The sequence below is a fragment of the Galleria mellonella genome, unplaced genomic scaffold, assembly GCF_026898425.1.
Source record: "Galleria mellonella isolate WM207_F2 unplaced genomic scaffold, CSIRO_AGI_GalMel_v1 utg746, whole genome shotgun sequence".
In the NCBI taxonomy this organism is placed as follows: Eukaryota; Metazoa; Arthropoda; class Insecta; order Lepidoptera; family Pyralidae; genus Galleria; species Galleria mellonella.
The window spans coordinates 317,271-342,907 of NW_026442148.1; the positions used below are offsets into that span (position 1 = coordinate 317,271).

A 25,637-nucleotide genomic window follows, 5' to 3' on the forward strand; every position below is an offset into this window, starting at 1 on the left:
ATTCATTATTTGTAACAATTTTGTTTAAATAACTACTTTGTTATTACTCTTTAAACATACTTTATAAAAGTGTTGCCATATGAAAATATTAACTGATTATAATTAATCCAACTAGGTAATTTGCTATGAAGAAATATAATTTAATAATTCGGTTAGGTTAGGTACACAGATGTTACTGTAAACAGCCATAGTAATGTGATGATTCGTAAGAAAATTTGTTATCGATAAAACTTTACGAATCGGCTAATATTATTTTGTTTATATCACGAAGGTGGCAACAAGCATACATAATTTTATAATTTACCTTCTACGAATCCATATTTGCACTTCTTTGTTTATTTATTTAAACTTAATTACCAATAAAAGTGGTACAAACGAAAGCCAGGTTTTAATGTTATTGGGATTTTCTACCACCTAATCTTTAATAAGTGTAAATGTAAATTATGTTAGAAATATTTAAAGGTGGTTTAGTGTAGAAAAAAAAAATTACTCGGCAATTTGCAACTTCTATTGTGAACACACTAATAACTTATTTGTAATCGTGTAACAACTCGTTTTGCAGATACCCTACGTTGCAAAAATTGCGTATTCACTTATACATTTTGTTTCTCAACAGTTTGCCAGTTTTTTCCCACGTTCAGAAAAACGACAGTTTTAATTATCACAAAATTAAAACGAGTCCAGCACGAAAAGAGACCTTAATAGATTATTATTGGATTGCAAAAAAAAATTATGAAAATGGTTACAGAATTGAAGACGTAATTGGAAAAAAAGAATCAGTCAAATTTACTCATTTTTGAAAGTCGCTCTAAATGTAGGAATATTTTATTTTTGAATTATTATTATGGCCTGTTCATAATAACATCTAATAGAAAATTCGAACACAACAGTCGTTACAAATTTTCTGTATGTATAATTTAAGATACTCCCCCCCCCCCACCCCCCTCCTCGACCCGACTATTACAGCCCTTACTATTTTCTGTCGAGTTTCCTTTAAAGTCGGAGCTTTTATATAGAATTACGTGCGCGGTGATTTACTTTCTACTGAAAACGCAGGTAAATTGATATATAAATAAATAAAAATACATTTAACACCAGCGACTGTTGTGTTACATATCTTATTATCTAGTATTATTATGTAATTGGTGCGTTTGCTATTTATATTTTAAAATCGCATTGAATTAACGAACAAAGGAGTTTCATCTGTATTTATGAGAGATTAGGATATCATTTTGTTTAAACAATTTACGAGGATGAAAAAAAACATGCTTACGATTTTTTTATCATTGCGGTCTCATGGCAAAGTTGGAAACTTCAAAAAAAGGAAAATCAACTTTATTATATATGGATAAGTATAAAATTTGCATGTGCACTATACGCTATTGTGATTGTTAAGAGCGTTCATAACTCCAGCTTACCAAAGTGTGGCAACATTACAATTATTTGTCAATTAAAAAAAAATCTATTTTCAATGTTTCTGGCCGATTATTTAAAAAATATTTTAAATACATAATCGGGACTTAACGTGATAAAAAACCATTTGCAGGTAAATAGTACCTACACACCTGCTCCTTTATTGCCTACGTTTTTTAGTCGTGGTAAGTCTCAGCTATGTATTTAAAATAACAGAAACAATAATTATGCAATAATATTAAGCAATCACTGAAAATTTTAATTTAGAAGATGTGAAAAAAGTAACTGAAAAATTCTAAAGAAAAATGTTTTTTATTGTTAAAGGGGCAAACGAGCAGACGGTCCACCTGATGAAATGCGGCTACCGTCGCCATGAGAGGAGTTGTTCAAGCGAGGTCGGCCTTTATTTAAAGTAAGTGCAAAATATTTTATGATTAACATCTTAGTTCATTAGCAGAACAGTTTTTAAATAATCTATCAAAAACATTAATTTTTGTATCGTTTTATTTTAATTATTAAAATTTTGACTGACAGATAATTGTGACGTTGCTATAATTCGGTAATGTAAATTTATGTACACTCAAATCTAATTTGAATTTGGAATTATTTTTTTTTTTATCGTAAATACTCCGCTTCCCCTCTGACGACGGCCAGTACAACAACAAGACTCGAAATATAAAACCTCATTTCTATATCTACAAAAAAAGAATATTTTACAATTTAACATAACAATTTATTCAGACAGTTTCGTTATTAATTTTAAATACAAATAATTATTAATTATGTAAAAATACGTTTTCATATATTCCACAATGCATTGAGTATCATATTTCTGACAGGCTATATTGTACCTTACTCGCTCTATTCGATACATCTATCTCACTCTCTCTCTCCTGTCATGGTTTTAGTACAGTTCACGACAAACTTATCTAGAAACCTCTATCCGTGCAGACAAAGTTCAAATTACATTTTGATAACCCGATAAACAAATATTTGTATTAATACTAATAATTCATACATTCATACAGTAATTCGATCGGGCGGCTAAACTACAAGTAACAAATGAAAAAAAAAAAAAACTAGAGCATCCATATTAACACGACATTTCAAGCTGTCAACAGATGTCGCTTTTTCATAAAAGCCTCAAACCTTTTAGCCATTTAGCTGGTTTGTCTCTTTCTTTTACACTAAATTCCCAGTTTGAAAAAAAAAATAGCAAAACAGTGTAATAAATATAACAGGTTGGGGGAAAGCGATTGTTAGTAATGGCAATATATAAGAGTTTGTCAGGTTTTTGATGATTCATATGATGGGGGCCTGTTTTCATTCTCATTACCGGTGCCCCGCCAGCGTATCCCGTTAGCGCAGGCGGGGCTACCATACCATTTTTACCCATCAAAAAAAATATAATAGGTTTGTAGGTTTTTATGAATAAGGGCATTAATATGAGAGGCATTACACTTTTTTGTACTTTCAAGCGTGATTCATTAAAAAAAAAAATAAAGTTCAGTTACATGATAGAACAGTCTTAAAAGAATGCTGTACGATTCCGAATTTAAGTAGAATACATTTTTTTTTTTATATCTTTAAAGGACTTGGTATAAATATAGATTTTTTTCATGATTGATAAATTTAACCATTCAATAGAACTACAATTTATATTTTGTTAACTCAGCATTCTGAAATCATACCATTGAAAATAGAAAAAGCAATAGTAGTAAAGTATTCGTCTAAGAACAACAAGCCTGACTAAATTGTAAGGATTTGATACTACAGTAGAATCTCGATTATCCGGATATTCGATTATCCGGATATTCGATTATCCGGACTCATTCTTCACGGCTCTAATTACCGAATTTAGAAATAGAGTATTATGTATTAATTGGGTAAATAGGTATTATGTAATCCATTATCTATATAGCTCGTAATTTTTTTTTTATATCGTATTGTCTCTAAATGACGTATTTAAAACCCTTTACATAATAAAAATAAAAATTTAATTATATATTATTTTAATTTTATTGTATCCTAAATACCTATGTGTAAATTTAAGTTGTTTGTGAGGAGACATAAATAAATATATTATTATTACTCGACTTTGTAATCGATTATCCGGATTTTCGATTATCCGAAATATCCGTGATTTTATTCGATTCGGACAATCGCAGATTCTACTGTATTTTGAAAACTTTTATTTGTAACATTTCATTTATATATAATATACAATAAAACCATGATTTACCAGTTACTTCATATTGTGTTGATTAAATTAATATATTTTACTATTAATTCTTGTAAATGTTACAATTTATAATGAACAGCAAACGAAGGCGCAGTAAATATCGTGGGGAGGTCGCGCCACACCGCTTGCCGGTACAAAGTCGCCGCTGACGCATCCATCAGTCCGCGGTTGACAATAAATATACCTATATACTATTATTATGTATTTATATTACAGATAACAGTGCGCAATGCCGAGTTATTATACAAATTCAAAGCGATATAACTTGAATATTATGAATAATTAATTTACATACAGATTTAAAAAACAACCATCATCACATATAAATTTTTAAACAAATATTATGGTTTACAAGAGAGTAATTAACACAATCATTTCAGTGCCATCAATATAGTGACACAATGGGGTCAATTCTGAAGCACTATCCCTCTAAACCTATCTCTTAAAGTTAATATTTAATTAAAATTAATTAATTCGACAAGTTCTCGAAGTTAAGTTCCATTGACCGTCATAAATTAAATTACCAGAGGGAGACTTTGTACAAAAGTCGATTGCTTGGGTACCTCTGTCCCATTCGTGTTTCTACCGTGAAGCAGTTGTGTTCTCATCGTTGTGTTTCGGTTTGAAGGGTGGGATATGGCATGAATTTACTGGGTACAGAGGAGTAACATCTGAGTCCTCAGGAATGGCAACGCATGGGGGGGTATCATGGGCGAAACAGTATACTCTGTTATGTCCACGGTACTGCTCTTGTCTATAGGCGACGGTTACCACGTTCCATCAGGTGGACCGTCAGCTTGTTTGCCATTCTAAGTTGTATAAAAAAAATATCTATTCGAAATTTATTTCATATTGGCCATTAGAATAAAGATTTCGCTGTTATTCTAAATAAATAATTAGACAATTAAATAATTCAGCAAACATTTTTACACTTACAATGCAGGTTGATACAGAGTGAAAATACCATGTGTAGGAGGTGAAAGTGTTACGCAATGCTTGCCTAAATAATCCCCGTTCAGCGTTTTGCTGCAGCCGAGGAGCTACAGCGTTGATCTTCAGCGGGAGCCCTTCAGATAGGATCGATAATTGGTATAGGTTTAAAAAAATGGCGCATTAGAATCGACCCCAATTTGTGTGATGTATGACAATGTGTGGGTAGAAAAAATACCTCTACTGCGGTCGCGGAGACATGACACTACATCCAGTCTTCTCGTGACTGCGGCCGGCGTAACATGGTCATGGTCGAAACGTCGAGATATCTCAAGTAAGTTATTATAGTTTACCTAAATGACCGTGTTAAGTCCCATCTCTTAAACCATAAATCGTTACCACTGTTTACCATATACCAAATTTCACTTGGCTATTTTTGTAACACTTCAAAATACACTGTCACACTCGAGTTTTTATAAATACACAGACTTAGATGTTAGATAGATGACGCAGATTAAAAAAAACACGCCTGTCGTATTTAAGAAAAAAAGCTAATAAATTTATTTTATAATTAACCATTTTTTTTTTCACAACGAATTTACGTCACCACTTAATACAAGAATAATATACAAGCAACTGGTGATTTTCGCCAAAATATCGTGGACGTGCATCGACATTTAATAACGTCTTCATACAATTTTGCATACACTTTCATATTATATCGTGATGGTAAATTAATACTATTATATATCACGCTATAAATTATACAAATGCCCAATAATCAAAAATATTTAATCAAAAATTTGCTCGGTGTCAAAACATTATTTAAAAAAAAAAAACTGCAATCTTTTTTTTCTTAAATATATTTCATGTATAAATATACATTACAGTTACGTGTTTAAATTTTTTAGTATGTCTTTTAAAGAAATAATTTGTATGTAATAAATAAATAGCAAAAATAATAATGTTTTTTACGATAATTGTAATTTTCTGTATGTATTTTTTTAAATAATTATTTATATGTTGCCTTTTTTGTCATATTAAATGCTGAATTTGAAACAAAATTTACTAAATACTCCAACAGTTGCAACACTAGTTTGAGGAATTTATTTTTTACGAATAACTATATATTAAATATGAAATATACAAAAAACTATAAACCTGTTTTTTTATATCCTCGATTTTTTTTTATTTTAAGTGCAATAGAATCGGCACGCGTCATTCATGGCACTGCGTCATCTATTTAGTCCTAGGTCTGTGGTAATATTTGTTAATCGTGAGCAGTTTCAGTAGATAAGTTGATGTCGCCGAGGGCAGTGGAATCAGCTCTGCTCGATGGAGTCATCAGACCGGCTGGCACTCCGGCAGTCGCCGGTGGGCGCCACCTTCGACGGCTTTGCGCTCTTGCCCACAAATATTTCCACCTCCTGAAAAAATATAAAAATAAATCTTATTTATGTGTACTTGGCTTCCAAACTGGCATTAGAAATGTAGGCCAAACTTGAATGGAATTAGAGAGGTCATATTTTTTTTTAATGGATGATTATGGAATAGTAACCCCGCATGCGCTATCGGTATACACTGGCGGGGCCACCAGCGAGAGATGATTGGTGGGGATGAAAAAGCAGGGCCGTTAGCTCATCAGCACGAATTCAACGATAAATTAGTCACAATGATTTCCAGGGGGAGCCATGTAGATGTCGGCCCGATAGCGTTTTCTGCTAGCAATAAATTTAATTATTAACAATTCTTTCTACCCTCTGTTTGTTTGTTTAGGATGACGACCTAATAGGGTATTGCTGGGGTGGGGGAGGGTTTTGTTAGTAACGTGGACAGCTAGTACACTTACTAGCAATAAACCCTGTCAGGTCGACCTCCACATGGTCCCCCTGGAAACTATCGTGTTGAATTTCAAGTGTCCTTATCACAATGGGCTAAGCGACCTGTCTTTTCATTCTCACCTATCTCTTACTGGTGCCCTGCCAGCGTATATCGTTTTTTTTAATGGGTGAAAATGGTATGGTAACCCCGCCTGCGCTAACGGGATACGCTGGCGGAGCACCAGTGAAGGGTGATAGATGAGAATGAAAACAGGCCAGTTAGTCCATCATGTTGAATTCTTTAGAAATTAGCCATGATATATTCCAGGGGAGAACGCGAAGAAGTCGACCTGGTTGGGTATATAGCTAGCAATGGGATTCTCAGTCTCCATCACTAACAATCCCTTTCCCCCCAGCGTATACCATTAACGCGAGCGGGGTTAACCATCCATTAAAAAAAAAATATGGTATTGCTAACAATGGGATTTCTAATCTCCATTACTAACAATTGCTCTTTCTCCCTGGCACTCCACCTATCGGAACTCATCCGGCAAATTCTGATAGATGAACAAAGAGTCCCACCCAGTGAATGCCTGCAGATGGACTACTAACTACCGGTTTAATTATGCGTATTTAGTCGAGAAAACTCCACTAGTTTCGGGACCATCCGGGACCCTTAGTCAAAAGCAGCTGTAAATGAGCGCGAATATAAATATTGAATTTGAAAGACAGCGGTTTAGGATTAGCATATTTGAACCATAGTTAAACGTTGTTCAGCTGAGCTATCACTGTTTTGATTTAAACGAGAAATTCATCCATATGTAATATATAATTAAAATATATTTTTGTGATTAATACCTGACTGCCTTCGATGCCCATATCCTGTGTCTCCTGGCTGCAGCCCGGGGCGGCCGCTCGCGCCGCTTGCTGACGTTCGCGCGCCACACGTCTGTAAATTAAGGGTGGGCAATATATAGCAATATCTATATATCTTGGGTAACTCTGTCCCATTCGTGTTTTTACCGTGAAGCAGTTGTGTGTGCATGGCTGTGTTTCGGTTTGAAGGATGGGATATGGCGTGGATTTACAGGGTACACAGGAATAACACCTGAGTCCTCAGGATAGGCAACGCATGGGGGGTATCATGGGCGAAACAGTATACGCTGTTATGTCCATGGTACTGCTCATGTCTATAGGCGACGGTTACCACTTTCCATCAGGTGGGCCGTCAGCTTGTTTGCCATTCTAAGTTGCATAAAAAAATGTCACCTACTATCTCTCACTGATATCCTGCAGACGAAGTCACCATTCCACATTTTTTAACAGGACACTTTAGTTTTTATGAAGTCAAGTCACCATGAGGTATTCCACAAGAATTAACCACGATGGTTTCTAGGAGTCCTCCTCGGTACGGAGGTCGACCTGATAGGGTATATTGCTTGCTGTTAAACCCTACCTACAATCCCTTTCCCCTTCCAATAAGGGGGTCATAGTTACCTCCTGTGCTCGAGCATGGCCTTCCTGTCGGCCTCCCGCTTCTCGGCTGCCCTGCGAGCCCTCTCGTTGTTGGCGGGCGGCGCCGCACGCCGCGCCCTCGCCGCCAGCGGAGCCGCCGCCGCGCCGGGGGCTGCGGCCGCCACGCGAGGCTGCGGCGGGGACACCTGACAAATGGAAGTCATGTTATAACGATGCGGAAAAGGTGCGCATCCCTGGTACGCAAAGTACGTGCCAGCGCCAACAGCATCCTGAGTATGATAGCAAGCAGGCTGCACTGTGTGTACGTTAATCACTGCTGCGCAATTTCCAATGGTATTGTGCAGCGGTGATTATCTTCATATTATTTAATATATTATATGTGTGTATGTGTGTATGTATGTAAATTTACTAACATTAGTTTTAAGAATTGTTACTAATAAATATTTAATGGACCAAAAAAGTTTGAAATAAAAAACTATTATTATTAACATATTATAACTAGAATAATCATACATCACATTTTTCTTATATTTTTTTTTCATACAACTTAGAATGGCAAACAAGCTGACGGCCCATCTGATGGAAAGTGGTAACCGTCGCCTATAGGCATGAGCAGTACCATGGACATAACAGAGTATACTATTTCGCCCATGATACCCCCCAAGCGTTGCCATTCCTAAGAACTCAGGTGTTATTCCTCTGTACCCAGTAAATTCACGCCATATCCCACCCTTCAAACCGAAACACAGCCATGCAAACACAACTGCTTCACGGTTGAAACACGAATGGGACAGAGGTACCCAAGCAATCGACTTTTGTACAAAGTCTCCCTCTAGTACAACCATATGGTTATAGCATGAAGGTGGTAAACAAGCATACAGCCCATCTGATAGTAAATGGTCAATGTAGCCTATGGACGCCTGCAACACTAGGGGTGTCATGTGCACGTCGCCGACCTTAATACACCCTTTTTGAAGAACATTTAATAAAAACTTGTCTGAGCCAATAAATTTAACCGTTTACCATCGGACGGGCTGTATGTTTGTTTGCCGCTTTTGTAACCATGATATGTGTACTTAATTCCTGCCGACCAGAAGTTGTTAACTCCAAACAGTTAAGACACTAGAGTCCCTTAAAATTCACGAAAAATGACTAAAAAACACTCATTTTCAGCACGCTGTCGCTAATGGTAGGTATTTATTGAGCAAATTATTATTTGGTATACTTAAACTACTATCTATTCACCTAAGAAGACTTTATCTTGTCTCGTATCTATAATTGCATAGATAATATGGATACCGATCCAAAGTTAACTATATATTAATGGTCGGAAAAAAGATTTTTATCACCCACTTTTTTAATACGATATCGCAAACAAAATCAAAATTGTAACGGTTTTTCTGGATTTTTAACATACAAATTCAGATGTTATTGCACAAACATATAGATATAATAATAATAATAATAATAAATAATAATAAATAAAGATTCTGCCCTGATGAATTCATTGTACGCCGGTTTCTCTCACTGGTGCCCTGAACCCCGGCGCAGGCGGGGTACCATACCATTTTCACCCAAAAAAAAAAAAAAAACTAGTGTAGACTTTATCTTGTCTCGTTTCTATGATTGCATAGATAATATGGATACCGATCCAATAACTATATATTAATGGCTCTCCTTCGATAGATGGGAGATGAGAATTTTAGTGAAATAGATTAAAAAATAATAATAATAAATCTCTTTATTTTCATGTATATACCCATAGTTAACATTTTTATATTATTAATTAAATAAATTGTTATTATTATTTTTAAAATATACATCAATTATAAAATACCAATTTAAATTATTTCGTTATAAAATCTCTTGTCGTCAGGTATGCTGTGAGAAATACAGTCTTTACAATATTATTACTTTTTGTCATTAATCTGTCATGAAATTTTGCCTTATAATTACGTAAAATAGCAAAAAAATCATTAACCCTGATAACTGATGATTAACCATGATATTATAACTAGAATATATAGATATTGTTATATATTGCTATTCATTATCATATCAGCCTTTGTGCACAGTTGAAAAATAAGCCTCCCCTTGGGGGGTTTTGCTAGTAGTCGCCACGCAGAGCAGACGGATTGGCAACCGCAGTCAGGGCTTTATAGATGTTTTAAGAGGGACGCTGCTGCCCATCCCTCGGTCTCCCTTAGTCATATTTTACGACATCGACAAGTAAGGAACGGGTTACTACCCACCATTAATTGCCGGTCTGTCAGTACATAGTATATTTTACTACATGTGTGATATAAACGATACCTCTTGCCAATTGTTGGCCTTCAGCTGCGCTATATGTTCGTACAGGGCGTCGACATTCTTCACTTGCAGACACACCATGTCCCAGAATCCCTGGAGGTCCTCCACCGTAGTGGGGAAGGGCTCGTCCAGCCGCTCGTTGATGTTGTTGTAGCAGAGACCTGGAAATTAGGAAGAAACTAATAAACAAAACGAACGTATCGAGCATACGGCCCGCCTGGTGGTAAGCGAAATAAAAAGAAGCAACGGCTGCTGTTTATATTGTATTTTCATATACAAGTAGACTTTCCTCTATTTATTTAATTTAAATCAATACTGTTAAATAGTTTAACATTCCTGCACTTTGTTTATGATTTTTTTATGCAATTTAAAATGTCAAACGAGCTGACAGCTCGCCTGATGGAAAGTGGTAACCGTCGCCTATAAACATGAACTATGAAAATAACAGAATACATTGTGACACTAGAAAAAAAAATATCCATGGTACTCCGAAATATAATATTTTCAAATCATGACATCATATGGTAGGAAGGAATATAAGAAAGAAAATTTATGGGTAAAACACGGTGGTGAGTATTTGTATGGACTGCCGGTCCCAAAACGTATATTAATATTTTAAAAGAGAATATAGCTCAAATGGGTTTTAACAATAATTGGATATTTTTACAAGATAATGACCCCCATGGAATATCAGGTTGACCTCCACGATATTAATATTATAGAGCATGTGTGGGATTATCTCGATAATAAAATTGAAAACCATCGTAAAGCTGAATTCTTATATTTTCAAAGATGTATTCATCACGATGTGGTCCAACAAAGTATTAATATTTTTTTAATATTCATTTACTTACAAATTTTATGAGGGAATACTTTTTGTTTGGATTAACGTAAAAATATTTTTATGTTGTATAATTTTTTTTATTAAAAAACAAAAATTATCATAAAGGTTAAACTATTTAAAAATCTCATTGCTAGCAATATACCCTGTATAACCAGGTCGACATAGTCGTCGCCTATAAACATGAACTATGAAAATAACAGAATACATTGGAAACTATCATGGTTAACCCCCTATCCTGATGAATTCATCATCACGATGGGCTAACTAACTTCCCTTGAGGGCCTGTTTTCATCCTCATCAATCATCCTTCACTGGTGCTCCGTCAGCGTAGCGCAGGCGGGGTAACCACTCCATTTTCACCCATCAAAAAAAAATAATACTGACTTGCCTTTTCGCTCTCACCTATCATCTTTAACTGGTACCCCGCCAGCGTATACCATTCGCAAAGGCGGGGCCGTTATCATTCCATTATCATCCATTAAAAAAAAAAGAACCGTCGCCTATAGACATGAACAGTACCTTGGGCATAACAGAGTATACTGTTTCGCCCATAATACCCCCTCTATACGTTGTCATTCCTGAGGACTCAGGAATGATTACAACGGCTGAAACTCGAGAAGTACCCAAGCAGATGAGTTTTGTACATGGTCATTTGATACTTCGTGGTGGTCTCTTACCTTCAAACTGCTGCATCTTCTGTGTGGCCAGCAGGCGAGCCTTACCGGAGGCAGAACGGAGCAAACCAAGAATCTCTTCACTGACATCCTGGTTCTGAAATTTAGACGTAAGTACATATTAAACACTTAATTAAGAATAAAATAAAAAATATTTATTGCCAGAAAAACATAATTATAACAGAAAATTCAGTAATATTATATACAAGAATATTATTATATTATGGCAAACAAGCTGACGGCCCACCAGATGGAAAGTGGTAACCGTCGCCTATAGACATGAGCACTACCATGGACATAACAAAGTATACTGTTTCGCCCATGATACCCCCCATGTGTCCCAGTGCAATGTGTACAGCTGCACAGCGCTGGTTTCCAGCCAGTCCCCATCTTAACAAAATACAACAAAAATGCAGGATACAACTGCATTTGCCTCTTACAAGAATTATTTCTTAGATAATACACTAATTAAATACATATTAATATAAAATTAGTCCATGGGTGCCGGATCGGTGAGGGGCAGGGAAGGGGGGACAGGTTCGTTACATCACACCGACAATGCTGTTTATTGCTCATAGAGGCCGCGAGAGATTGTGTCAAAGATGTCAAATAAGTAATGACGTAATATTTATTTATAATAATGTTGGTTGTGTAAATAATTAAGAGAGATAATGTCATGGTCGCGGCTATAGAGTCTGGGCTGCATTAATAACGTATTTTTTTTATGGTTTACGATAAAGTATCTAAGGCATCCTGTCCTCGCTATTGGATACGGGTGACGGAATGCCTATACAAGAGGGTACATGGTGGGCGCAATATTCGAGGAACATAAAGAAGGTAAATAAACGGTCGGATACTGCAACTAATGAGTATGCGGTCGGCCTCCGAACTGGCGACCTCTGCTGTCTACCGGTCCTTAATTTAAGGGCCGATTTATCAGCCGTAAGAAATGACGCAGGGTGCTTATGAAGGCACAACAATTATGTAGTTGCATTTAATAAAGTAAATTGGAAATTGTCGAGAAATGGTATGTGTAAGGGAGATATTGAAAGCGGAAAACAGTGTTAAAGACGTATTGCTCTCAATTATGTTAGTGTCAATTTTGTTAATGTGAAATCGATGTCTTAAAAAAATTTTGCGTGCATCTAAAATTGGTGTAAATTAAAGATGCAAGCCCTATATATCAATTAAAATTAATATCTGTATTTACACTGTTGATGTACCATTTAAAATAAATAAAAAAACTATGACAACCAAAAATGTATCGAGGAGAACTCGCCTTGCCACAATTTAGGGAGTACAGACCCCAACAATCATGTATAGAAGAGAATCGTGGGTATAGCAGAAGTATGCAAGTAAGATTGACGTTATAGAGATGAAGATAGAGTGAGAAATAGTGTGATTAGAGAGAAGTGTCGACTGATAGCCATTTGGTGAGGATGGACGAAAGAAGAATTACGAAAGAGATTTATCGAGCACGAATGAATGGAGATGTCGGTAGGGGTCGCCCTGGACGGACGTAGCCCTCCAAATAGGCGACGTGCCGAAGAAGGGCCAAATTAAGAGTATTCGTAACCGGCGTAAATAAGTGTTTATTATTACGAGTAGATTAATGAATGTGTAGAAAGCGAATGAGGTTTGTTTAAATCGGAGCATTTGGTTTTCTATTGTATCTGCTTACCCTAATGAAAAACAGGCATGACGAATATGTATGTATGTATGAACCGATCCTAAAAATTGGGGATGTCCACCTCAGAAATGCCCAGTGCCCAACCTAGTTTTTGTCTATGCTTGTGCAATAGGTCTGAAAATATATATTCTATGCCTTATTTACGGAGCCAGACTTCCCCTGGAGAATAATCCTATGCCAATGACGATGGTTACCATTCTCTATCAGGTAGACTGTCAACGACTATCAAAACGTTTATTACATCTAGATAGAAAAAACCTCAAAATAATGATAGGGACAATAACGGGTCATTGTCCATTAAACAAACATTTATACACAATAGGAGCCACAGACAGCCCTCTATGTCGAGGCTGTTTCGACGCCGAAGAAACGGCTGCTCACGTAATCCTGGAATTTGAGGCTGTGGCCCATCAACGTTTAGAAATCCTCGGAACGGTGAGGTCGCTCCGTGAGGCCTGTGAAGAACCCAGGAAGCTTTTACGCTTCTGAGCGGGGCTAGGTTGGCTGCACTAGCCACGACTCATACGCACAATGGCCCAAATGAGAGGCTAAGCGCGGAAAATAGAGTCTGTTTCACATTCACAGGTAGACTGTCAGATTATATGTCATTGCAAGTTGCATAAATAACTAGTCCACGTGATCAGCGATTGGATTTGAACTTATGACCTCACAATATGGGCAACAGACCACTGGGTCACAAGGGCATCCTTATCTGCATTGATTTGTAAATATTTATAATCCTTGTATAGATAGGCGCCAAATAAACAAGATTAGTCATACCCACTACATCAAGGTTAATATAATACAATGATTCTAAATTCTGTAAAAGGTCGTATATTAATCGCAAGAAGCGGATTTGAGCATAATAAAATATTTACAAATTTAGAATGACACCGAATAGACTGTTAACTGTCCACTGCTGAACATAGGCCTCTCCCTTGGGGAGTTTTGCTGGTAGTACCTCGGCAGGTGTTTTTTTTTTGATGGGTGAAAACGGGATACGCTGGCGGAGCACCAGTGAAGGGTGATAGATGAGAATGAAAACAGGCCAGTTAGCCCATCATGATGAATTCATCAGGAATTAACCATGATAGTTTCCAGGGAGAACGGCGAGGAGGTCGACCTGGTTGGGTATATTGCTAGCAATGGCAATGATTCTCAGTTTCCATTACTAACAATCCCCCCCCCCCCGGGCAGGTGGTTGGCAACTGCAGATGGGCTTTAGTGCTGTTTTAAGAGAAATGCTGCTGCTCATCTCTCAACCATTAAATTTCCTTAGTCACTTCTTAAGACACTAACGGCAAAGGATGGCTCCTTCTATATCGGTTTCTATGGGACCAATCTCTAAATATACCCTTTCGAACAGAAAACGAATTTTTCAAATCTGTTTACAACTGACGAAATTATCGGGTAACAAGTATAAAGAAAAGTACATCTGAATTGAGAACCTGCTTCTTTTTGAAGTCTGTTAGAAATGAATTATTAGTAACATGGATTAGAAAACTCATTGCTAGAAATATACCTTGTCAGACCGATCTCTGGCCAATTGGCTTGACATTATACTCAGCTACCACCATATCCCTATTTAAAAAAAAATACTAGGGGGAAAGGGATTGTTAATAAGTGGTTCAAACAGACCCATTACTAATAATATCCTATACCCTATCAGGTCTATCTTCATGAGTTTCCCAATTGTAGTTAATTCTTGTTAATTTTATCAGGATGTGCTAACTAGCTTGCTTTCAGTTTACCCGTCATCTCACACTGGTGCCTTGCTAGCCGATAGCGCAAGAGGGAATCCATTTTCACCCATCAAAAAAATCGTCGTCAAAAGGAATGGAATCCGTAAAACTACTTTTATAACCTAAATTCTCGATTTAAACATTCAGCAAGTTACCTGCAAATTTTCCAATTCCTTCTCAGCAGTAACTGACAACGCGAGCAGCCTCTCCGTCTCCTTCTTCTCCAAATCCAAGAAATAATGTCCATCTTTCACCGGCTCTTTCACACCATTACTTTTTTCACCATTAACACTAACCACGGGCTCATTAACACAAACTACTGCATCGTTTTGCTTCGAATCGTCCAAATTTATCACAGACACACCATTTGTAATCATATCACTCGGTTTCGCTTCAGTCTTCTCGGGTACTGGAATGTTTTCGGGCTTCTGAGGTGATAGTTCAGGCTTGACACTCTTCTTTGGCGATAATATAGGCAGTTGCGCCCTGAACTCTGGCCTCAGATGCCTGAGCACAGGCAAAGACACGTCAGATTCACCATTGGGACTAGAATACATATTTTCACTTTCGAAACTTTCAGATTTCCGAGGAGTAACGAACCTCTCGCTTGGACAGTTCATAGATTTTTCCGTCAACACCTTGGGTTCGTCTTCATCGCTTAAGCTCTTTAGTTTATGCCGTTTCTGATTGAAGAAACCCTGAGCGAGTGCACCAGGCCCGTATAGTCTTTCGACGCGCTGCTGTATAAAGCTCTTCATCGGACTGGTCAACTTTTCTCCGTTTTCTTTAGTTATCTCTACCCGTTTAGACATTCCATTCGATGATATCGTGTACGATTCAGAGCTAACGAAACGAGACTCTTTTCCGTTGGTCGTAACCGTCTTCCGAAAGTTCGTTTCGGAGTAACTCGACTTGAACGTCGTTAGCTCTTTAGCGTTATCGACCTCGTCTTTCTGGTGGAGCATGGATGATGCGAAATTTTTGCTCTCGTTGGAAATGTACGATCTACTGGTAGTCGTCATGCTGGGGCCTAGGAAATCGTTCTTTAATTGTTTATTTTCGGCTGCCATGTATACATGTAGCGGTGAAGAAGCTAGATACGGGTCTGTGTGCGCCTTGGAAGGCGCTTTCGCTGTCAAATCCGTGCGTGTATCATGAGGGCCGAAGGTGGGGACCAGCAGTTTGTTGGCGCTAACCGGAACTGGCACGAGGAGCGAATTATTCTCTGTTCTGTACTGATACGTGTGGGTTATCGGCCTTATAGGCGACGCTTCTCGACTTTTGTTGATATCTTGCCTTAATTTGGAGTCGTATGTGGTTAAATTGGTGTACCCGTTTACTGAGCAAGCGAGGTTTAAGTAACTGGGCTTCTTGTGGGTTACTTCGTCCCGTTTCTTGTGATGGCCTCGAGACCTATGACTTCCAGCATCGATGTGGACTTTCGGGGGAGGCTTGAGGAGGTTTTCTGACTTTTTGGGAGTGGGTGTGGCGTCGTCTAGTGTCCGCGTGGGGGTAGCTATCGGTGTTATTTGCGGGGGTTGGTTAGACGCTCGCTCCTGGATGCGGGACGTGAAGTCCCGGATACGGCTTGTCGTCGACGACGGCGTTAGGAGATTCAAGCTTCCCGATGTGGTATCTGTAATTTAAAACATATTTTCTATTTAAATTTACGACTAATGGTGCTGGAAGACACCGAAGACTAACCAAATTAAACCCGGGAGAAAGGAATTATTTGTAATGGAGACTAAGAATCCTATTGCTAGCAATATACCCAACCAGGTCGACCTCCACGTGGTTCCCCCTGGAAACTATCATGGTTAATTCCTGATGAATTCATCATGATGGGCTAACTGGCCTGTTTTCATTCTCATCGATCACCCTTCACTGGTGCCCCGCCAGCGTCTCCCGTTAGCGCAGGCGGGGTTACCATACCATTTTCATCCAATAAAAAAAAAACAATTTAAACCGAGTGACGGCGGTAGGCTAGCGCCCTGCCACGTTGGATTTTAGTATGCTCCAGAAAATATGGGTATGTCGAGAGTTATATTCATCACAACGGGAACAATTGACAAATGCCTCTGACAACCTTACTAGCGGTTATAGGCGTGAACATGTTTATTATTTATTACATTATTACAGGCTTATCTTCTAATTATCATATTAATGTAACTGTTTTTATCAGCTAATGATTAAAATTAAATACAATATATACATACAATATATTGTTAGCCAATACCGTGCAAACGTGCAGTGGTGTAAACCTCAATTTTTTTTTATAAATTATGGAATAACAATTGTTGTATTTTCTATTGTGTGTAAAGATAATTATAATATTATATTTTTTAAGTGAAAGGATGGCAAATGTGCCTGCGGTTTACCGATGGTAAGTGATTGCTATTCTAGTGTAGCAAACATGGAAAGCCGTCGTATGGTAAACCACATTAGAGGCCTTCTAACAATTAAGGGGGCCACTTAGAAATATTCGGCGCTAGAGGGCACCCCCCTAATCGAGTAATAGTTAATCTAGGTCTCACCAATACATGCTTTATATATAAAAATATTATGATTATATAATAATCCATTATATATGCCATATATCTAAAATATATGCATCCATAGGCTACAGTGGACGTTTTCCATCCGTCTGATGACGTATGGCTGTACGCTTTATTTCCGTCTTCATGGTATTAAAAAAAATGGCTTCTCCCATTTCAACGCATTATTATAACCATAGTAATAAATCTTTACTCATTCATAAAACATACATTCAAATAAAATCTTTCTCAAACAGTTAAATCACGAAGTTACAAAATATAATTTAATAAAAAAACAACTTACAATAAGAAAAAGCAACAAAATAATCACACATGATTATTTACGATAAATTTCCGCACACATAAAAAAAAAAACTTAAAAATAACGTTCCAAATCCTAACTAAATCATAGACAAAACATTTCGCGCGCACTTACTAAAAAGAAATTAAAAAATAAACAATATGAAATTGTTAATTGAAAAGTAACACAGAGTAGCAAAGTACACATCATTTCTGTGTGAAATATTAAATATTGTACATGTAATTCATTGATTTAACTATCCCTTATCTAATCTTTTGATTATGAATATATTATAACCGGTGAAGGTCGATTTTGACCGATTAATATACCTTGCTGAATGTAAATAAAATAAATACTACATTTTTTTTGTAATTAGATGTAAATGAAATGGTAATCCCGCCATGCTATCAATATATATACTACTCCTCTCCATCCAAAGGTTGCCTGGAAGAGATCACTTTTAGCAACAACGCTGTCCATTATATTCTCAGTGTGAATATTTCTTGTAATTGTTTGTATCTACAAGTTTACTATTGTAATCTAATCTTTTGTAGGAATCACTAAAGAGTGTATATCTATTTATATGGCGGGGCACCAGTAAGGGATGATAAATCCATGCTATTATGATTTATACATGTATTCATCATCAACCATTTTTTTTAACTATGGCAGTTTCCAGTGGGACCGTGGGGAGATTGACCTTGTTGTATATCAATAATTCAATGTGTCAGAGTTTTTCTAGAACCATCCTCACTGTTATAACTTTTTATGGAAAAAGCTATTATTATGTAGGGTACTAACACATATCCTATTATGATTTATACATGTATTCATCATCAACCAAAAAAAAAAAACATGATTAATTTGTGTTATTCCTTATTTGATATATAATAGACCTGATAGGGAATACTGTCCAATCAAACAAACAATCCCTTTCCCTCCCAATAAATACTACCACCACTAATATATGAGTGACGCCCTCTAGTATCGAAAGTTTTTAGGCCGCCTTCTTAGATGAAGTCTTCTCGAGCAGTTTTAAAGAGCCTTACTAATATTATAAATGTGAAAGTTTGTTTGTTTGTTACCTTATAATGGCTTAAAAGCTTAATGAATCATTGAGAAATTTACTCTAGAAAGATCAATAAATAATTAATTTAAATTATGATTATTCATATTTCCATTTTACATATAATTTAAAATTATATTCCACAAAAACAAATCGATTTCACTTATGGCAAAATCAGTTATTTTAATTTCTATGGGACCAATTTGTAAGTATATCCTTTCAGATAAAAAGAATTTTTCAAATTGATTTACAATTGACATATGAAGTAACAAATGTAAAAACAAAACTGAATTCAGAAGAAAACCTTTTACCCAACTGACCTTATAAAGAAAGAAGTTCTCAAATCAGTTGTATTTTTTAATGTTTTTTATTTTATAACTTCGTCACTTGTAAAGCAAATTGCAAAATTATTTATCTGAAAGTATACTTAAAGATGGTCCCCATAAACATTTTATCAAAATCGGTTCAGTAGTTTTATTTTTCAAAATTAAAAAAAAAAAAAGAAAGCTTTAACACAACTGAAATTGATTTCTTTATGGAACACAATCGTCAATTATATTTGATGTTGATTGAAAAAAAAATATATATATAAAAATGACATTACAAAATAAATATAGATTGTTAATGTGCAAATAATATATATATGCAAAAAAGACAAACAAACAATGCATTTTATGGAACCATTGTGAATACAACAGTAATAGTCAATTGACTCACACCATGCCCATTCACATTTGTTGTGCATGACTTGAATGTCAATGAATTACACTTTTATGTCAAGTGTCTATAGTTTGAAACTGGAGCTAAGTTAGTAACTAGCTGTATCACATTGCTTCACTGAAATGAGATTTGAATGAAATCAAATTAAATGATGCAGTTGTATTGGAAAATTGAATAGAAAACTTTCCTCAAGAAATAAGCTATAAAATTCATTACAAGCATTTTAATGTCCACCAATCAGGATATGCTTATTAACCGAGATAAAAAATAGTATAGGTCCATTTCTATCCTAAATATTACATACTATAATAAAATAGAATACCATTTTCATTTGCTGGTGGGATGTGGTTAGTATTGCACTAACTTGAGACAGCAAATTCTGGGGGATGAAACTTTATATAATGTAACTTCAATGTAATCCATAGCTAACCTAGTAGTCGCAATACCAAACACCTATATCTGTCTGTAAAGGTGGCCCTGAGAATTTAATATGACAAACCTAACATTTAGACATTCCATATGAGTCTAGCATAGGCATCCAAGTGTACTGAAGCCTCAACAATAATTAGAATTAAAAAAAAATAGGCACACAAAATTTTATAATAATTGTTTGAGCAGTTAAAATACCAAGAGGTAACAAAACCACTTTTACATTTATAATATTAGTAGGGATTTTAAACACAAATTTGAGATTTTAACATTACATAACAGATTGTAAAAATTTTTGATAAAAAAATTTGATAATGTCCAATCCAAATATAAAATATAAAAAAAAAATATTCCAATATATTATTCAATACAATTATTATGTACCACTTGTGTAAACCACATTTTGTTTTTCTACAAAGCAAATATAAAAAGAAACATGTTTAAAAAAATAATTTAAAAAAATTAAATTAATGACACATAAGTATAGATAATTTTAAAGATAAACTTATCTTTTAAAATGTGTAGTAAATAATGTTCATAGCAGTTAATTACATTAGATACGACGACATATAACTTGTTCACTTAATAATCCATGATGTTTAGTTCTCTTATAAGTTAATGTTATATAAGACACATATTAATTCGTATTACTTTCACGAGAAATTATATATATCGTATATAATGTTCTCTTTCACTTTGTTTAAAATTTTAAAAATAAATTAAGCAGACCGTAAGATTATGACTCGTCTGTGATTCAATTAAGTGCCCACATCTTAGAAATTGAATTACTCATCCAAGACATACTATAATTAGAGAGCATTTTATAAATTAAAGAATGAATTTAAAATAGATAACATACGTTATTTTATATTAAATTACGATGTAAATTATGGCAGGTAGAAAGACAATGAAAACTTTTAGAACATTACTTTAAACTGGTCACAGAGTAATAAAAAGGAAACCTTACCAAGTTTACGCAACGCAAGGATTACACAAACACCAATATATTATTAAAATGTACTATTATTTTGTAGGCACAATATAAATATTCCACACAAAATTTATTAAATCACATGAAATCAGAGAAACACATACTCACACAATGAGCAAAATGTCAAACTTAACTTTTTAATTTTTTGACGTAAACTCGAGATGTCTGTGATATTGCGACGCGGCCAGGATGGTCCGTTCCGTTTCACGGTGGAGTTAACAAAGTTGTAAATGAATATTCATTTAACCAATTAACATTTGTTTTTACTATTAGATCGCGCAGAACATCGTAAATATAAGATCACTGACGTGTCCGTATCTGACGATAGATAGGACAACAGTGACCGGACTTCCATCCATAGATGTGCGTGGGCTAAACGAGGCCGCAACATCTATTCGTGTGTATATTCTTTTTGCTTGTGACTTGCATTTTGCAACCTGCATTGTTTGCTGGTTACGGCCTACATTATTGAATACTGTTTGCAATACAGAATAATACAATACTGATGTATTTATACGATTATATTTACATGCAGTAATTTAAATATCCACCTTTATATAATTTGCTACACAACATGGATGTCACAATTAAAAAAAAGAAATAAATATGAATAAAATAAAATAAGAAATAAATAATAGAAGGTCATTTTATATTTAATTCTTTTTGTTTTACCTTAAACTCAATATTTACGTTAGATTTACCATACAAATAAGGAAAATAAGGTTCCATCTAAGTGCTCCTTATACAGCCACGAGAAACGATCTTGACTAATCGTGAACTACCTTTGTCCGTGGACTTTAAGCATGACTAAGGGAAAGTTCTTTTTTTTCTAGAGAATTATTGAATAAAAGAACTAAAAATTATACGTTCTTGAAACTACGCTATCGATCGTTTGGTATTTTAGCTTGATTCTTTCGACTCATAAATTCATAATAGTACATCATAGGTTAAGGATATGACCTGGTTACATAAGTTTCTAATTTCTTCTGTCGACACAATTTCGATTAAGTTTAATTTTATATCATACGAAAATTTCGATTAGGTAAGTATTAGCCCTCTATAGAGAGCACATATTAGAGCTTTCTTTTACTTAAAATCTTTTACTAAAATAAGCAAAAAAAAAAAAGATTCTGATTTCAAATAAATACTTTTTAGCGGTCATCTTACGCGATTACGTCGCTAATTCCGCATAAAATAATACGAAAATGTCAGTGAAAGCCGTATCAAATCCCTTGCGAGATATAGAGGTAAATGGAGAAGCAGACAGACGGGGAAAACGACTTAAGTTCACTTTACTCATGCCTACATTATTACTTAATGACTCAATTATATGCACAATGGTACATATGCGTATGGTAAGTACGTCACAGAAAAATGTATGTCAAGTTTACTTCTGTTGAATAAATTATGCACGTTCTAGTTGTGATGAATGAAGATAATTAATTACTGTTGTTTGGATAAATACCTCATTATTTATGTAGCTTTACTAATAAATATATATATGTATACCTATACCCACACACCATTGATTTATTGTGTTGCCAAACTTAATTGCTGTAATTAAATAAGAGGAAGGAGATTGTTAAGAATGGGGGCTAGTGGTTTCATCGCTAGCAATATACTATCAGGTTTACCTACACGCGGTTCCTTTTGGAAACCAAGGTGAATTTTTCACAATAGACAAATTGGCTTGCTTTTATTCTAACCTATTTGCTTTCATCTCTCAATGGTGTCTCGCTAGCGTATACCGATAGCGCGGGCGGGGTTACCATTTCATTTACACCCATTAAAAAAATGTCCATTTTTACACCTAAAATTAAAAAAAATACCTACTTAATTATTCAAACGATCTATGATAAATATGTAGTAACATTGTTATCCTAACTAAGTATACAGCATAGTCGATGGCGTCATTTTGAATTGTAAAATTCGTCATACGCACTGCGTAATAAATGTAAACTGTGAATTCTTCCCGCGCAATTTTTTTCGCGCGCTTTTTTCTCAGTCGTGTGGATAAGTACGTACAGAGTATGTATAGATTACGTTCGCGCGGTATTTTACGAGGTATTACTCATTGATCTGTATAATTATAGATCAGTAGTAAAGCATTACAGTTTCTATATAAATTATTGTAATTAAATACACGGAAGAAGAATTATAACAAAATATTGTAGTGTATAGTAGTAATAATAAGACCGCTCAGCAATAAGACCGCCTTACTGTACTTATACAACTGTCTCGTTGCATTTATTAATTGTCTTGCTTATTCTATAAATTGTATAATACAAATTAAGTATACTCATTCATTCTTATGAAAAATTTGCAATAAAGTAATAACAATAATTTTAATCTTCTATTGCTCTACAGACGAGCACCCACGTTCGTTTACTAATCACTTTTAGGTAATCCTTATTAATATTATAAATGTGAAAGTGAGTTTGTTTGATACCTTATAGCGGCTTAACGGCTCAACCAATAACTACGACATTCGGTATATACGTACTATATAGGACGGCGAAGGATATATGCTGCTTTTTTTATCCCGGTTATTCCGGTAGTGCAAAATATGTCGAAAACAAAGATTGTATCCCATAAAAAAAGTCGACAAAACGTATTATTTTTTTAAATACTAAACTGTAATTAAACCAATCTGTAAATACAATATATCCTTTCAGATAAAAAAATATTTACATACATGAATAAAGTCTAAAAAACATTACGCTCCTTTTTTAGGCAGTTGTGTATAAAAAAAAAATATGCTATTATTAAATGGCTTTTAAATAAAATGCAATATGTGAACTCATTAGATAATTATGTAAGTTCTAAATCCACAACACGAACCAGTCGTAGTCAATTACCCGATATTTTCCATGCATCTGGATATTTTCTCTCAACATCTCGATTCGTAATGTGTTGATGGCTGCATTGATTTTGATGTTCCATTTTTCTCGGCCCTCGTCGTTCTTGAAATGCTTCGATAGCCGAAAATTACCCAAACTGTATATCATCTTCATTAACGGACTTCAAAAAGAAGGTTCGTAAATCGTTTTTTTTTTATGTTTGTTACCTCATACCTCAATTTTAAACGGATTTAATTTTTTTTTTATCTGAAAGGATATCCACTATACATACAGTGTTGCAAACTCCTTAGTTCTTTTATAGATTTTATTTTTATTATATTTTTTTTTTTATACTTTTTTGTATTTACAATTGTCACTTTGCTTTTTCACTGTCCTAGTCTGTCTTTCATAGTTTTCTTTATTATAGTTATTTTCCTATAAACCCATTGTTTACTTACATCAAATCCATTAACATACAGTCCATAATATCGCCCACATATAGATTGATTCTATAGAAATTTTATCAAAATCAGTTCAGTAGTTTAGTTTATAGATTAAAATAACTGGTTTGTCACAATTGAAGTCAGTTTTTTTGTGGGACACAATCTCTTTATAATAATCATTACAAAATAAAACATTGTAAAGCCTACAGCACATGTACGCGACGTGTCTATTTATCTTCTATTTACCCTTACATTGTCTATTACATAAGATGAAATGAGATAAAGATAAAAAATATTTGAAAATAGATAAAGGAACTGAAAATTACGAAATATGATTACAGATTACATGATAGTAGCATACAGCCTTAGCTTATATAGATGGAGCGTCGACTCTCAAAAACGGGTCAACTTTTTGTCCGCTAATTTGACAATAAACTGACTCGTTTTTTATCAGTTCCCTATATACTTACGCACACAATTTATCTTGACTTATCTATAATTATTTAATAAATAATATGAGTTTTTACGCATTAGAAGATGCAAAAATTATAAGACAAACATAGAAGTTATAAAGGAATCACTCATAACTATTTATCACGCAAAATTGTATGAAAAAGTTGACACGTTTTTCTCGAAGCATTTGTATGGAGACACTCTATGTATATAAATCTAAGCATACAGCATACAAGCATCACAATCATGACATGTAGGAAATAAAGAAAACACATAAAGAAAAAATACTGAGATATAATTTATTATAATGAATGATTATAATATTATTTAAAATGATAATTTATTTGTATGAGTTTACATCAACGTAGCATTTTTCAATTTTTTTTAATGGGTGAAAATGGAATGGTAAACCCGTCGTTGGCAATCGTGACTGATGTATTGTTAGATTCATCACAGTGGGCTAACTGACCTGCTTCATCCTCTCCTATCATCTCTCAATGGTGCCCCGCCAGTGTATACTGTTAGCACAGGCATGGTTACCATTCCATTATCATCCATTATAAAAAAACTCGCCTGCCAAGCGTGGCAACAATTGGCAAATCCCCCCCTTATGGGGGAGGCTAATATGATGAATTAAAATATAAATTTGACATTACTTATACATATGAATCTTATATTATTTATAAACACCCAAAATAGTTTTGCGAGCTAATATTATA

The 25,637-nt window shown here is 34.9% G+C and overlaps 2 protein-coding genes across 4 annotated transcripts in view; one reads left to right on the top strand and one right to left on the bottom strand.

The window, feature by feature from the left end:
• Positions 1-5,092: 5,092 nt before the first annotated feature.
• The window catches only part of LOC113517717 (uncharacterized), a 50,123-nt gene continuing 29,578 nt past the window's right edge, over positions 5,093-25,637 (bottom strand). Inside the window, 6 exon segments of the mRNA XM_052901142.1 lie at positions 5,093-6,012; positions 7,264-7,354; positions 7,903-8,066; positions 10,195-10,352; positions 11,713-11,806; positions 15,297-16,777. Coding sequence (XP_052757102.1) covers positions 5,908-6,012; positions 7,264-7,354; positions 7,903-8,066; positions 10,195-10,352; positions 11,713-11,806; positions 15,297-16,777 — 2,093 coding nt within the window. The 3' untranslated portion in view covers positions 5,093-5,907.
• The window catches only part of LOC113515273 (zinc finger protein 271-like), a 58,927-nt gene continuing 50,558 nt past the window's right edge, over positions 17,269-25,637 (top strand). The window contains exon 1 of one of the 3 annotated variants that reach the window (XM_052901148.1): positions 17,269-17,524. In XM_052901148.1, coding sequence (XP_052757108.1) covers positions 17,503-17,524 — 22 coding nt within the window. In that variant the 5' untranslated portion in view covers positions 17,269-17,502. The remainder of the gene's footprint in view (positions 17,525-25,637) is intronic. The other 2 variants (XM_052901143.1, XM_052901146.1) reach the window with 2 other exon arrangements.